At 45.6% G+C, this 16,034-nt stretch overlaps 1 protein-coding gene across 10 annotated transcripts in view; it reads right to left on the bottom strand.

The window, feature by feature from the left end:
* The window catches only part of ERI3 (ERI1 exoribonuclease family member 3), a 137,290-nt gene that overhangs the window by 86,606 nt on the left and 34,650 nt on the right, over positions 1 to 16,034 (bottom strand). For 8 of the 10 annotated variants that reach the window (XM_071217497.1, XM_058303728.2, XM_071217496.1 and 5 more), the window contains 2 exons: positions 9,791 to 9,850; positions 4,842 to 4,933 (listed from right to left, as the gene is read on the bottom strand). In XM_071217497.1, the coding sequence (XP_071073598.1) occupies positions 4,842 to 4,933; positions 9,791 to 9,850 (152 nt within the window). Of the gene's footprint in view, positions 1 to 4,841; positions 4,934 to 9,790; positions 9,851 to 10,906; positions 11,103 to 16,034 lie in introns of all 10 variants that reach the window. The other 2 variants (XM_071217498.1, XM_071217499.1) reach the window with 1 other exon arrangement.

The raw sequence follows: 16,034 nt of genomic DNA, 5'->3' as shown, positions 1-16,034 counted from the left end.
CAATAAAAAATAATAATAAAGTATGGGCTTTACCTTGGGGACAAAGGGAAGCCCTAAAGCAGGGGTTCTTAATCTTTTTTGCTCCACAGACCCCTTTGCCAGTCAGGTGAAAACCATGGACCCCTTACTAAGTCCACACTATACTGTGTATTATTTAATAAATATATCATACCTATACCAACACATCCCCACAAGAGTAATTTTTTTTTTCCAATGCAAGCTCACAGACCCCTTGTTAAGAACCCCTGCCTTAAAGAGATGTGACATAATCTAGTTGAAATTACGAGAATGGAATAGAAGTAAGAGTGGAGGCAAAGATTATTAGGACACTCCGTGATAACCCAAGGGGAATATGGTAACCTTAACTAGGGCAGTGGCAGTGGAGATAGAAAGAAGGGAATGGGTTTGAAAAACCGCTGGGAGGCAGTATTAATGGGACTTGGCAATTAATTGGCAGTGACTAGAGAAAGGAGTCATGGATGATCCTTAGGTTTCCAACAGAATAATTGAAGCAAGGGTGCCAGTCATTCATGGAGAGAACAATGGAGGACACGGAGTTGGGAAATAGATAATACCTGAGCTTTTAGGGGGATGCTGACATTTAGATGGAGATGTAGAACAGGCAGCTGCATGTGCAGGCCTGGAGTTCATATGGCAGATAGAGAAGATTTATTTTCTCCAGTAAGATTTCTATTGTCACTTCAGTTCCCATTTCTCAGTTAGAGAAAATATTAGAAGATATCAGCATATAGCTGATAGTTGAAGCTATGGCAAAAGCTGAAATCACTCTGGTGAGTGTAAGAATGTAGAATTAACAAAAAGGGCAGCTAGGATAACGATCAAAGAAACACCAACATTCAAGAAAAGAGCAAAGAAAGAAGTACCTGCGAAAGAGACTGAGAAGACAGAAAAATAAGAGCAAAACCAGTGAGATGGAACAAAAGTAAAGGTAAAGAGTATTTCAAGAAGGACGAAGTGGTCAACCTTGTTGAATGATGCCAAGAAGGCCCACCCTGAGCACCCAAGCATGTCACTGACCCACCCTTTAAGCCATCCTCTGCCTCCCCTGCAGGACTCGCCCCACAGTATTCTCCCAGGTGTGTGATTCTGTCATGCAGAGCAGTCTCTGCCCTTGATGTTCTTGGTCTCTTGACTTCAGCTCTGAGGGCACCCTCAGTAGTCCCCTGCTGAACGTATGCTCCCCAACTTTAACAGTGCATAAGTGCAATCTGAGCAAGTATCTTTCCATCTCCACACTTTCTGAAAGCTGAAGAGTTCCAGGTCCACATCTGCAAAACACTGCAGAAGAGATGCAGTATCCAATCCTACAATGAAGGCAGGGAAAAATGTGAAGCCAAACGCCAACGCAGCATTTACAAGACAACCTCCAATGGGAAGAAAACCTCTCATTCCAAAGGTGACCTTGAGCCTAGATGAGTGTCCTCTAAAGAGACCCAGAGTAGGCCCTGGACCCTCTTCCACCAGAATGTCAGCTCTAATTATCCTGACCCTTCCAAAAGGGCCTGAGGCTGCACTGAGGCTCTGGTCCTCCCTCATGCCAGCTCTTTCCCTCCCATCTTTCTCTCTTCCCCTCTTGTCAAACTCACAGTCCACTGAGAAAGCCTTCTGGTCTAGCTTCCCCATCACTGTACTTGAACACGGATCTTCAAGCTACATGCTATAATTTCAGTTCCTCAAGGGACCGTGCAGGTGTTACTCCCTCACTCTGCTTTAGCTCTATCCCCCTCCACCATGTCAAACATGGAACCCCTTTAAAGAGGAATTCCCTAATTAGGTAGCAGAGAAGAGGGAACCCTGTAGAGAGCCTCAAGAAACACCTAGTAAGGGGAATGAAAGGTAGGCAAGGTAGGGAAAGCAAGATGACCAAGGACTAAACCCATAACAAGGGTCATTTTTTAACAAGTTTAGAAGGAAAATTAAATCCACGCCCACAAAATTTAAACCCAGCTTAGAAAGATCCGTGAATCTGTGACTATAGCATCAAAGCCAGTGTAAACCTGGAGTATGAACTTATCCAGCTTTGACAAAAGATGGACACAAAATGATTTTGTCAGGATGGGAGCAGATTTCTTTTCTCCAGTGGGATTTCTGCTGCCACTTCAGTTCCCATTTCTCAGTGCCTCACTAATCAGGCCCTTTCCAACAAAAGTGATGTGAAGCTGGTGGTGGAAGGAGGGGGACAGTGGAAGGAGGGTAGTGGTGGGAAAAAGGGAAGGACAGCAATGAGAAAGTGCCATGGCTCCAGGAAACTACAGTGTGAAATGAAAATATTTGCTGATATCTTTAGACTTAGTTAAATCTGAAAATGGATGTCAAAATAAGAAGTAAGCTACATACTAACAAGTTGTGGGTGTCAATTTAACACCACCCTTGTCAGACTCATCAGCGGCCGATACCAGGCGCATAAAAAGGTGATGGCTCTGATGAGAGCCATCTGATGAGTTCCTGACAAGAGGTTCCAGGAACTCCAATAAGCTGTGCACTGTCACGCAGCACTACTTAGGTTTTCTCTCTAGCTGTTTTTATTTTGTTACACATTTAATTAAGAGCCTTCCCAGCAGTTACACCAAGTCCTGCTTCTAAAAGGCAGTCACAGAGCTCTCCTCCTGCCAATCCTTGCCACCTGACATCTGCTTCCTTCCTGCACACCATCTTTTCAGAGCTTCCCAGTCCAAACCCAAACCAGCCACCAAAGGCTGTTGCTATTGCTTCTACCCATCTCTTTTGAAAACTACAAGGTCTTAAAATTCAATTCTGTCTAGCTATGAGCTTTACCTCTTTGAGCCTCAGTTTGTAGGCTTTTTCACCCATAAAAGGAAGGTACCACTTCCTACTAGAGAAGGTAGTAAGGAGGAATGAATAAGGTATGTGCCCATTAAAATTCAGTTTCATTTCAGATATGCTTGGATTTCACAACTCATTCTCTTCTTGAATACATAACTTCTCACGAAGATGCAAAAGAGTCAACATCTGATCCATATCTGTACAGGGCCCACCATACCAAAGGCCAAACTGGTGCTGCAGGCCAAACCCAAAGAAAAAGATACCCTCTGACATTTCCTCTCAATCTCATAAACAAACCAACTCCAAACTTAGGACGCCCAGCAGATGGCCCCAACCTCACACACAGAAAAGTTTTTCTCACACAAATACACACACACACACACCATTCACATGGACAGTAGAAGATTATAAAATGCTGGTGTTTAGATGAATATATCAAAGAGGAAAAACCACTGGAGGAGCTGGGACCCTGGAGAAGATACAGAACCTCTGGGCTGGGCTGAAGGCCTTCTGCTGGGAACACATGAGTTCCACAACTCTGAGCATTCAGCCTGAGTCATGCTCCATGCTAACAGGGTTTTCTATGCTACAGAGCTCCACTTAAGTGCCTTTCCTGCTTCCAGGCTCAAAGCTGCCCAGGACATCAGAAACAAGAGCATCAGCCTTCCTTCTCCTCATCATCCTCATGGAACCCTCCTCTGATTCATATTTGCTTCCAGGGTCAGCCTGTATAATTTCCCTGACAAATGAATGTCATCTGGGAATACGGAGACACTCTGGAGCTCTGGGAGCTGTGTGTACATACCTAGAGGTGTGCAATCAGCGTGTGTACACAATCAAAGGGATGTGGGAGATGAGGTGTGTATGTTTATGTGATCTGGGGTTTGCTCTTCCTCTTGTCTCACCTAGAGAGTTGAAGTCCAATAGCAGGCCTGAACATACCCTAGGTACATAACTTCATCTCAATGTTCAGCATCCAAAAAGCATAAAAAGGACCTTGGTGAGAAGGAACTGTCTGATTTGGTAGGAAATGTCACTCCAGAGCCACTACTCCTCACCCCCTGCCAATATTCCACCCTATGTTCAAAAGCTCAAACACACACACACACACACACACACACACAATGCTCACTGCCGCCTTCAGTCACAAAGAACACATAAGTATTGATTCTATCAATCCTTAGCAAACAGTGCCCCACCATCTCCACCTCCCTTTCGTTCCCTGGGGACTGTCTGAATCCAGGTATCCATGATGACAGACAAGATGCAGAAGTGTCAGCCCAGGAAAGGAACCAGTTCTGTCTTCCACAACCAGGGCACAATTAGGAGACAAAGGAGAAAAAAAGCAGTGGGAACAAAAGAGAAAGAGGAGATGTCCCTGGATTAGGGACTCGGGCAGCTTCCTGTAAGTAGCCGTCTATCATCCCACTACAGGCTCTTAGTAAGATCACCAGGGCCGTGCAACCCAGATACGATGGTAACACAGTACAGTAGTTAAGAGCAAGGACTCCAGAGCCAAGTCGCTGGGTTTGAATCCTGGCTCCACCCCTTACTTGCTGTGTATCCTTGAGCAAGTTACTCAGCCTCTCTGTGCCTTAATTTCCTCATGCACAAAAACAGAAATAATGATAGTACTTATTTCATAGGATTGTTCAATGAGTTACCATTTCTGAAGCACTTAGAACAGTGTCTGACACAGTAAACACTACACACTACGTTTTGGTAAAGAAAAATCATTTAAGGCTCTGTTAATTTTTCCTTCCAGAGCAATAACATGTAGCCCAGCAACTGGAAGAGCTGTCCCGAATGGTGTGACCTGCCAAAGGAGCTCTGGCAGGGCCCTTGACTTGCCCATCCCCTGCTCAGGAGCAGGTGGAAGGCAGGGCTCCCCGGCCTCGGCAGCCCCGGTAGCCCACAGATCTGGGGGCTCTCCAGCCCAGCGGCCCTGTGGGCTTGTCCTTCTGAGCCCCTGAAAGGCAGGACCTGGTCCCACAGGTCCCCAGCTCTGTGAGAAAAGGAGCCCTTCTCATACTCACATGACTTTTAAGTCCCAGTCTCCACAGGTGACAAAAATCGACTTGACGTTTGGATCTAAGAGGCCTTCTTTCGCCATCCATTCATCGACCCTCTGAAAAGTACATAACAAGAAGAGATGAGATTTCCCTTTCTCCCCCCCGAACTTGTGAAGAGCCATAACACTGAAGCGCAGATGAGCTGCTTGTCATCAGAGCAGGAGAAAATTGTAATCTTATCCAGCCACAGCTCCTCTCTGGGCCCTTGGCCTTGGGCTCAGAACTATGGCAGCACTGGGAAGAAGATCCCTGCAAGAAGCCCAAGTGTGCGGGATGAAGGCACTCCTCCACTCCCTCACCACCTGGCAGCCGGCCAAGGACAGACCTCGGTAGATCAGTCCAAATACCTTGCTCTGACCCAGTTATTCCTCTCATTGTCCTCAAAGGCACAGCCTAGCATAGACACAGGCTGCTCTGGACCATGAGAACAGGCTGAAAGGGGACCCCAAGCAGGGACTCCTACCCACATTTTTATTCATGCATTTATTCTTTTCACCCACCCAATAAATGTTTATTGACACCTATTGTTTCAATTTGCTTTGTCAGGCAGAATTTAATAAGAATCAGTCCTTACCCTCAAAGATCTTAACTAAGTAAGTAAGAATGAATTCCACACCAAAAAACATTTTTTGGAATGTCTATGAAGGAGTGGGCAACAGAGGATTGAGAGAGAAAGCTTCACAGTAAAATCACCTTCCTTGAAAGTGCAGATAATTTCTACCATAAGTCTAGCAAAAGGGGCCTCTTTGCTGGGCAGAAGCCCCATTCTGACACCTGGGCTAACTGTTTCAGTTATTAAAAGTTTATAAGCTGGCCCTAGACTTTGTATTTCTCCTCTTCCTGGTTGAATATTCAAATTCAGCAGAACGTTGTGAAAGCTGAGCTCAATTCCTAGAGAAACTACTCCAGCCCATCAGCCCTTTGATCGGTTTTAGTATTTGCACTCACTGAAAATACAAATACTAAAATCAGCATATAACGAGAGAATTTGCATAAGAATTCACGAAGCATTACCTATTTTTCAAACGATTCCAGGTATGGGGAGGGCATGCAGCCTACTCATGCAGGAAGATTATTTTTACAGGCTATATTGCATAGTAGTTAGAAACACAGGATTGGAAATCAGATCTGCCCCCCAGATCTGTTCAAACTTTTGGTTCTAACTTTGGCTTTTCCATCTCCTGGCTGTGTCACTGATGGGAAGTCACTTAAAAATCATTTAACTCCTCTGAATCTGTTTCCCTCATCTATAAAAAGGGGTAGGATGACAACCTCACAGGGTTGTTTTGAGAATTAAATGTGATAATATATTGAGTGGCTACTACAAAATAAGACAGTAGGCTGAGAAGGGGAGAAAGTTATATGCAGATCATCACAACCAACATGACAGATACAGCAAAGGAGAACTGACCAGAATGCTATAGGGCCAGGAGGAGGAAACAGCCACCTCCACCTTATACAGGTGTATACAATTATCACAAAAAAGATAACTGAACTGAGAACTCGATGGCTGGGTTTGCTTGACAGAATGGAACATAGGAAAGGATACTACAGACAGAGACAAAGGTACAGGCACAATAATTTTACACTTGAGAAGCAATTATCTCTTTAATGTCTGCCTTCCCCACAGGATGATAATCACTATGAAGGCAGGTACTCTATTTATTCACTGTATTAATCCCTAAACCAGCTCAATGTCTACTCAACAAACAGTTGCTGACTGATTGAAAATATAATATGGAGAAGTTTAGTGTGAGTAAAGCCCACGATGTATAGAAAGGAGGGGCAGGAAATGAGGCTGGGGGACTAGGTTAGGCCAGACTGTGAAATGTGAAGGGCCTTGTGTGCCCAGCAGGTAATGAAAAGCCCATGGATTATCTTCAAGATTCATTCTAGCAGGTGTATGCTTGCTCCCTGGACACCTCTGAGATTCTGGAGACCTGGCCCATGCTGAGCAGTTCCTGAGGAGGTCAAGGATTCTATCTAGTTCCATGGCTACAGCAGTCCTGCCTCCCAGAATGTCAGACCTAATCCCTATTACTAGACTATGCAGACCATGAGGTCTTTAAAACTTCTCCACAGCCTGTGACATCATAGAATACGCCTCAGACAGAGAATCTTCCCAAAAGCCAAATTCTGGACCTTCTACTGCCTGTCTCCCCACTTTGGCCCAACCCCTTGTGTGCATGTACTCATCTTGCAGAGAGACAGACAGATACACACGCGCGCACACACACACACAACCTTTTCCCCAAGGTCACCTAAAGAAAATAAGGTTGATTTTACATTTAAAAAAAAAAAAAAGAAGTAAAGTAAACTGGGCGCTCCGTATGTCAACATAACCTCACTTCAGCTCGGTAACCTTAAATTCCCAATATAAGTGCCCCACCTGCTAGAGGGGTTCACCAATGCCAACTTTCCTGCACAGTGGTCCTGGAAAAGAGAGTAGGACAAGACCACAACCAGCAAGACCAGGCTTTTACCATGAAATGTACCATTACCCACAGGGTGCCTTAGAAGTTTAGGACCTAGGCCATTCACTCAGGCAGCAGATATTTTGTGAACACCTTTTACTATGAGTGCATCCAGGGAGGTGATACTACATTTGGAATCAGGTCTATCTTTTCCTTCCCTTCTCTGGATAAGTCAATAAAGGGTTGAAGGAACCACCAAGACCATTCCCAATCAGCTGGTCCAGACCTCCCAGCTACTGAAGTCTTATTGGGGCCTAGCCTGAGTCCTACTTAGAATAAAGGAGTCAGGCAAACATCTAGCTGGCCATTTGCTCATGGCCATCGTATGACAAAAAGTTAATTCTCCAGCTCTATAGTCAACTCAGAGCTAACTACATAAAACAGAGCCCAGTCTGGTTTCCCATCTTGCCAGAGCCTTAAAAGCTCCTTAAGAGATTCTCTGTTCAAGCTGATGCCAGGGATCTTTCCTCCTTACCCACAAAGTAGGCGCAAGGAACAGAAAATATATTCTGGGGTGAGATCGGAATCCTGAGCGAAAACCAAAAAACCCACTACCTCACCAGTTGTGGTTTGATGCTGGCCAAGAAGAAGCATCCTCCTCCTAGAATCCTAGCCAGAGACATCCCAGGGAAAAGTGCCTGTTCTCTGGCCTCCTTCGGGGGCCAGGTCCTGTCTGGGAATGCTGGATGGGACACAGGGAAGGATGGGTCCTTTCTCTTTCCTTGGGTCTGGTCTTAGAGTGAGCAGTCCATGCTGAGCCACCTCTACTGAAAAAGGAGTGAATTTCCCCGTACAAATAGATAGTCAGTAGGGCTGGGAGGCACCTCAGAGCTTACTTATATTCTCCCAAACTACTGTTGGTACCCTAACCCTAACCCTACCCAAGACTGATGGGTCACAGAGCCTAGGCTTACATACTCCCACGGGGAGGGAATGCATTCTGCCACTGGAGTGAGCCTAAATTTGCATCTCTGGCCTCGGCTCCATCCTGAGGAGCCCTAAGAAATTCAGTCTGTACCTCTCTCCCTATGGAACTGGCCCTCTTGGCTAAAATGAGATATTTTCCTCCTCTCCCTGCTATATCCCATTTCCTCTAGGTTGACAATCTCCAATGCAAATGTGCTCTGCTAGTCCCCTAGATATTATGCTTTCTCCTGTGTCTTGATGGGTCTGAGCTTTGGATTTATTGGTTTTAAAATTTTATTTTATTTTTTTAAATTGAAATTTATTTATTTATTTTATTTATTTATTTTTTTTAAAAGATTTATTTATTTAATTTCCACCCCTCCCCTGGTTGTCTGTTCTTGGTGTCTATTTGCTGCGTCTTGTTTCTTTGTCCGCTTCTGTTGTCAGCGGCACGGGCAGTGCGGGCGGCGCCATTCCTGGGCAGGCTGCTCTTTCTTTTCACGCTGGGCGGCTTTCCTCACGGGCGCACTCCTTGCGCGTGGGGACGCGGGGGACACCCTTGCGTGGCAAGGCACTCCTTGCGCGCATCAGCGCTGCGCATGGCCAGCTCCACACGGGTCAAGGAGGCCCGGGGTTTGAACCGCGGACCTCCCATATGGTAGACGGACGCCCTAACCACTGGGCCAAAGTCCGTTTCCCGGTTTTAAAATTTTAGAAATACCTAATGAGACCGACAGTCTTTTCGTTTCTCCCCTCCCCCTAGAGAGAGAGAGGTGGGAAGGGGAAATTTTCCCACTTTGGAAGCCCCAGGACAGAGAGGGGTAGGAGATAAGCTGAGGCCAAGCACTACCCTTCTTCATTCCCTCCAGCTGGAACACAAGAAGCAATGCCTTAACCTTTTCCAGCTCCCTACGGAGAATATCCTAGAAATGTGGTCTCTGCCAAGGGTTCTAAAGCCTTTAATTTGATTTCCCTTACATAGGCAATTGTTGTAATTATTCTGATTAGGAATCATTACCCAGTGCAGCCTCTGCACCCCTGACAGGCACAATGCATCCAGCAGCAAGCTGCAGGGGGGCAGGCAAGCCCAGTCGCACCTCCTGGAGGAGCTGACAGCAAACAAAAGCCATCGATGGGGAGTTCTGGGTGAGTTAATGAAGTGCTCACATGCCACAAGAAACTAACACAAAAGCTAAACAAAAACACTTCCAGTCCCCAGGGCTGGTCCCGCAGTGTCACAGCTCAGCTTTCCTACCCCCATCCACCCACCCATCCAGTGCAGAGCTGTCTCAGACCCTTCCACCTGACTCCTGGCCACACTCGGACATCTCGTCCGTAACCCTGACGGAACAGCTGGAGATGACAGATCAATGGTTCAATACTCTCAACAGCATGTCACTGATGTGACAGCAAATGTTATTCTAATCAAGCCATAATCATAGTCAAATTACATGGCTACATTCTCAGGAGGGGAGGGAGAGAAAGGCAGTGGGAAGGGGTGAGAGGTCAGGAATTAAAGGTCACTCAACCTACCTCCAGCACTTGCTGCAGGCTTGGCTGACCATCCACCATGGCTTGAATAATCCCGGTGAGCTGAAAGGAAAGAGAAACAGCCAATGGGTGGAAAACCAGGGCTCAGGGACTGGAAGCTAGACTGGATCTTTCCTTTCTATTTTTCTCCTTCTATGGTAAAAGGCTCTAACCTGGTACTGCCTTAGGTTAAAACTCTGAATAGTAGCCTTGAGAATGAAGTCCCAGAGCACAATGTGAACATCTCCCCCAAAATCTTGCCCTGAGATGGGGTACACATTTATGTGTTGACCACAAGTGCTTCTTTTATCTGTCTCAGATGTCATTTTGAAAAAAAAAAATTTTGATTTTACATGCCTTGTGTATTTAATAGCTTCAAAAACGTATCACAGATTACAGTATAAAGTAAATTCAACTCCAAGCTTCACAGACAGTCCTGTAAAACTTGCAAAGTGCTCACACAGATCAGCCATGCTTGGTTTCAAGCTCACCCCTTTCTCTGAGCCTTAAGGTCTAGCATTTCCCCCTGCCACACTCTCTCTAACATCAAAGGAGGGTCAGTGGGATCCTCATAGGCACCTATCCTTCACTCTGTGTACCTGAGGCATCAATATCAACTAGCCAAACAGGAAACAGTCGCTTTTAACTGACGTAAAACAAGAAGGCCAAACATACATAACCTAGTCTAGAGAATATGTTTGACTCTCAGGCCAATGCTTAGAATAATGGTACTCCATCCAAGTGAGGCCTAGGTTCAAACAAGCTGGTTGTTTTTTGTTTTGGAGTCAAATCTCCCTCAAGTACAGACTGGGGACAGACCACCTATAAGGAGCTGAGCCTCAAGGCCCCCATCCACATTCCTGAATGCCAACTAGAAATCACTACGCCTAACACACCCCTGGATACTTCCAGAAAGAGTAGCATCTCAGGCTTGCCTGGAAACTTCTTTTTTTCCTCCCCCCCCCTCTTTTTTTTTCAGGTATGTGGAGGGGGGGATTAAACTCCAATTAAACTATAATTGCATTTAATGAATACCAAGTACCCAATTCTCAGAAACCACTGGCTCTAAGAGGGAGGGTTATTTTCTCATAGCGACTTACATGGAATGGTAATACACACCTTTTAGGGAAGAAATTTTCATTTTAAGAACGCTGAGCTCCTCTAGGTGGGTTTCTGTAGTTCATCAAGTCATTATTAGGTGGTATTTTAAGGAAGTATAAGGACACAGCCACTCTATTTTATATTCCAGAAACTGTTTTTATATTAATCTGTATTTTAATTGGGTAACAGCTGCTGCCTACAGACTTCCCATGGTCTAAAAGGAAAATAAATTAGAAAGATTAACTACACTGTTGTTTCGCAAGGCTTTAACCCACAGCATGCCCACCCGGCTGGTACCTCCACACCGTTTCCTTGCTTGAGAGACCAAAGAACTGCCCAGCAGAGGGAGGGCCTGAGTCAAGAAGAACAGATGGTTCACTGAGGGCTAAGGGATGGGATAGGGAAGGGCCCTGGGTCAGCAGCTTTAGTACTAGAGTACAAGGTACTCTTCCTTTTGTTTAGGCAATACCTATTCATGTGCTGGACCCTATTCTAGGAAATAGGGATCTATAGTGAATAAAACATAAAAAACCTTGCCCTCATGAAACCTGCATGCTTCCTGACATCCCCCTCCTCCACTCAGCCAGTACCCAGAGCCTGTACACCTTCCAGAGCCACAAACTGAGCAGGCAGTTGCCCTGGGTTTTGTCTCAGACAGGTAGGAGCCAAAAGAAGAATCAAGTGCAGGCCCCTTCCCAACTCCAGGTCCAGCTCCCAGAAGACTGACTGATGCCTATGCACCCACCACTGTCCGTTCTGGTCCAGTTTCCCTCCCCCTAAGTTCTTCCAGGGTTCAGCAATATCGCCAATCCTGGAAAAGAGGGCCCAAGTCATCCTTACTTCTTGGAAAGCTCCAAAGCCCAGGGTCAGTCTTGTGTCTGGTCTGAGTTTCCTGGGGCAAGGTTAGTTCTACTCCTTCTCTTGTTTCTCACCAGGCCGGCAGTCACTTAGATAAGCTTTCTTGAAGGGCTTCACAGAAATCTCATCACAGAAAATCAATGGCACCCTTGCCAACAATTCTCCCTCCTTGGAAATAGGGCTTATGTCAGCATCTATGTACCCCAAAAGCACACACCCTGGGCCCAAGAAAATAAATCATTGACATGGGGAGAGCAAATCACTACACCAAAAAGGAAAACCAGGGTGCTACTTTGATGCCCTGCTGCAGGATCTCTCACTGCAGATGAGACTTGCCTCTTTCTACCCTAGGGGCACCAGGTTCCTGGGCCTTTCACAGGCTTCACTCCAGTGGTCAGCAATCCTAGAATCATCAGTCTGGGAGGAGTGTAATAAGGTCAGCTCCCCTTTTCTCCAGGCTTCCCAGAAAACAGGTACTTCTACTAGTGGCCCAGAACCACATGGCTTCCCGCTGAGTTCCTGAAGGACTTTAAACTCCACCCTCAGAGCCACAGGGGCTAGAGTTATTGGTTCAACTAGAGGCAGCCTTTTAGGGGGAGGCCTCATGCCCCTGTATTGATCCCTCCAAGGACTGATCACATCTTATCCCTCAGTTTTGCCAAGGCACTGAATAAAGAGGGGTGAAATTAAGAAAGTTAGTCCCTGTACCTGATGCTGACAAGTTGTAAGACTACCTATAAGACTTATACAAGAAGCTGTGAGGGAGAGAGACAATTTTGAAAAGTTAATATGGGGAAGTTCTACCTTCAGCCTAACTTAAAGCCTTCATGGTACAATTTAAGCCCATTTGCACTTAGGTTAGTACATGTTTGTACAAAGCTTTCACATCCTCAGGCTGAAAAGTACTAGAACAAAGCCAAGTATTATTAAGCTGAGAACCAGGGCTCACAGGCTAAACAGAGCTCAGAGACCTTAACCACTTAAAGCAAAAGAGGTGAGAGGAAGAATTAATGTGTGCTCTGTGGCTCCTTTCACTGAGGAATTACAGATTAACTCCCACTCTCCAGACTCGGAAACCACAAGGCAAGGGGTTTTTGACCTGACTGATAACACAACTGGTTACTGAGATCCCCTATCCACACAAGGGTTTTGTCCAGGAACTAGATGCCTTCATCAGGAACATCAGCAACTACAGAAAGCAGCTCAGGAAACTCAGTGCCAATATCATGTCGGTATCCAGGGCTTTCTCCTTTCACAGTTTATCTCCAATACAATCGTATTCTGACACCAAGACAGTCTGTTGATTACATAAGCACTTGTCTCTGGTGTGCCATCTGATAATCAGACCCACTCTCTCCTCAGACAAAGAGACCAATAAATCTCACACTTTATAAGTACATGTGCAAGACAAAGCCCTTTACTGGCATTTAGAAAAATGGGTACTTTTTCCTAGTTTTTTCACAACAACAAAAAGACTGCACATGGTCAGGGACCGTGCAGAAGCCCCAGCTGCAAGAGACAGAGTTCTGATAGGTTAGAGCAGATTATAGAGGTGGTAGGGAAAGGGCGTGGGAAGGAATGAAACACATCCCATCCTCCTTCTGCTGGAAACATGACTACAGGTAGACTATCAACTGGAACTAAGAAAAGCCCACAAGAAAGCCAGTAACACACATTCATTAGGGCAGTAAAAATGAAAGTGTCTGTATGTGGGCTAAACTAGACTCAATCTAGGCAGAATCCCTTCCTTTTCTTGCAGTCCGGCTCTGAGCCTGTCTCTCTCCCCGCATAAACATGTGCTTATGGATGTATACGTGTCATGTGCAACGCACATCCTTTCATAGACCAGGGTTCTCTAAGAACTGTGCAAGAGAGATCCTGCCAGAGAAGCTGCTAAGCTAGAGGTTTGGGGATGTTCCTCACACTTAACTAATTATGGAAGATTCCCTCCAAACAGAATGACCCCCAGCCCTACCCTTAGCCAACGGCCAATTTGGATGAGGTCTCAGAATGATGGCCACCATCCTGTGCCCACACCTCTCTCCACAATACAATTCCATCTAGTATGGAGACAGGACAAATATTTAGATGATACAAGGTTTCCCAAAGACTTTACTTACTCAAAAGAGCAAGTCATCAGTACAATTACTTTGGGGGAGGCAAGGTATGGTTAAATAACTTTGACAATACTCACTCATTCAAGGAACACACATTAAGTGTTTACTCGGTTCCAAGGTCTAATGATGGGACAGAGTTGGATCAGATTTAGTTCCTGACCTCATTGAACTCACAGTCTAGTGTGGAAATGGATAAATAAATTACAATTTAACTGATCTGATTAATGCTTTGTTGGAGTAAGCGTAACCCAGTCTGGGGATCAGGGAAAGCTTCCTAGAGAAGGAGACCCTTAGCAGAGCGCTGGAGGACAAACAGGAGAGCAGGGGAGGGGAACAGGAACAGCGTACAGGCAGAGGAACCATCACATGCAAAGGTCAATTGTGAGAGGACAACCTCTGGGTGAGGGGAGTGAGTGGGAAACGAATCAGGGAGATATCAGAATGGAGGAAAAAAGTGGGTACCAGATCCTGGAGAGTTTTGAGCTCTGGAAGCCTGACACAAAACGGTAGGCTCATTGGTGAAGGTCAACCACATCTTTACTTTCAGAATGGGGTTTCATAACAAGGACCCCAATACTCCCATTCCACTACCCTCCAGATTATATAGGAATGTACTTGGGTGAAACTTTCTGGAAGGAATAACCATATCTTTCATCATATTCTCACATTCCTTCTTGTCCCAAACCTTGCTTCCCCCTCCTACCCCACCTCCCCAAAGCAGCAGCAGCTCTGCTCTGTAAAAAAAAAAAAATCCCTCTTTTCCATATACTCTCAAGTGTCCACTCCTGCCCAGGGCTGTGCTCCAGCAGCACTCTGTCCATTCCTAAACAGGTAACAACCTTTCTAAAATTTGGGTCTGCATGTCTACGCTAGGCAGCCTTGCCTCACAGAGTTGGAGCCCCCATGGGGGGTAGGCCACCCACAAAGAGATGGAAGAAAAGGACAAAAGGACACTACACTTCCAAGGCAGAGGAGAGCTCAGGTAACAGGTGGTTTAAGAAAAGTCATTCCGCTTTTTTCCTTTCCTTTCTGCTGTAGGGCCCAGTGGTGGCTGGCGAAATGGGCAAGTTTATGAAACCCGGGAAAGTGGTGCTGGTGCTAGTCGGATGCTAATCCAGATGCAAAGCCATCATCATGAAGAACATTGATGATGGCACCTTGGACCACCCCTACAGCCACACTCTGGTGGCTGGAATCAACCGCTACCCCAGCAAAGTGACAGCTGCCATGGGCAAGAAGAAAAAGCCAAGAGGTCAAAGATCAAGTCTTTCGTGAAAGTTTATAACTTCAATCATCTCATGCCCACAAGGTACTCTATGGATACCCCCTTGGACAAGACTGTTGTCAACAAGGATGTTTTCAGAGACCCTGCCCTTAAACACAAGGCCCAGTGCAAGGCCAAGGTTAAGTTCGAAGAGAGGTACAAGACAAGCAAAAACAAGTGGTTCCTCTAGAAGCTGTGGTTTTAGATATATTTTCTTTAAATCATTAAAAATGCAAAAATTTTTTTTAAATTTTTAAAAGTCATTTCATCATCAAGATGATGATTTTTCAAAAGGGGCAGAAAGGACAGATTAGCACCCCCTGGTGGTATAGGTAATTTCTGGGGGGAGAAAGGGAAGTTAAAAAACAGTAGACCAAAGGAACAAGAACCCAGCATCCTTAGTGGAAGCAGAACAGGCTAATGAGACTAGATATTTGGTTTATAAGCAAAGTTCTTGGCAGATGGACACCTGCAACAAAAGGCCCACCTTCATCAGGCAGCAACACTGGCACCAAGATCAGGAACAACTCTCAAGACTTTATACCTGGGCTAAGTCAGCCGAGAGCCCACTAAGCCCTCCTACCAGTGTCAGGCAGGTCCCTCCACAGCCTCCTCCACTCTGAGGATACTGTTTTGGGAATGCTCAAGATCTGTTTCCGGGGGAGTGGGTATGCTCAGAGGCTGAGTGCTTGCTTCATATGTATGAGGCCCCAGGTTCAATTCCCAAGACCTTTTAAAAAATAATTAAATTAAATTAAATTAAAATAATTGTTTCCTCCTGTCTCATTCATAGGGAGAAGGTAGGTATTTAAATGAAGGCACAGAGACTAGGCAGCCCCAAACTCCTAAAAGATTTCAGAAGCATTCATGTCTTCCCATCATCTCTGCTACCACATATTTGTGATCT

Source organism: Dasypus novemcinctus, chromosome 9, assembly GCF_030445035.2.
Source record: "Dasypus novemcinctus isolate mDasNov1 chromosome 9, mDasNov1.1.hap2, whole genome shotgun sequence".
In the NCBI taxonomy this organism is placed as follows: Eukaryota; Metazoa; Chordata; class Mammalia; order Cingulata; family Dasypodidae; genus Dasypus; species Dasypus novemcinctus.
Note: the sequence above shows the minus strand (reverse complement) of the source record. Positions and strands in the feature narration are given on the sequence as shown.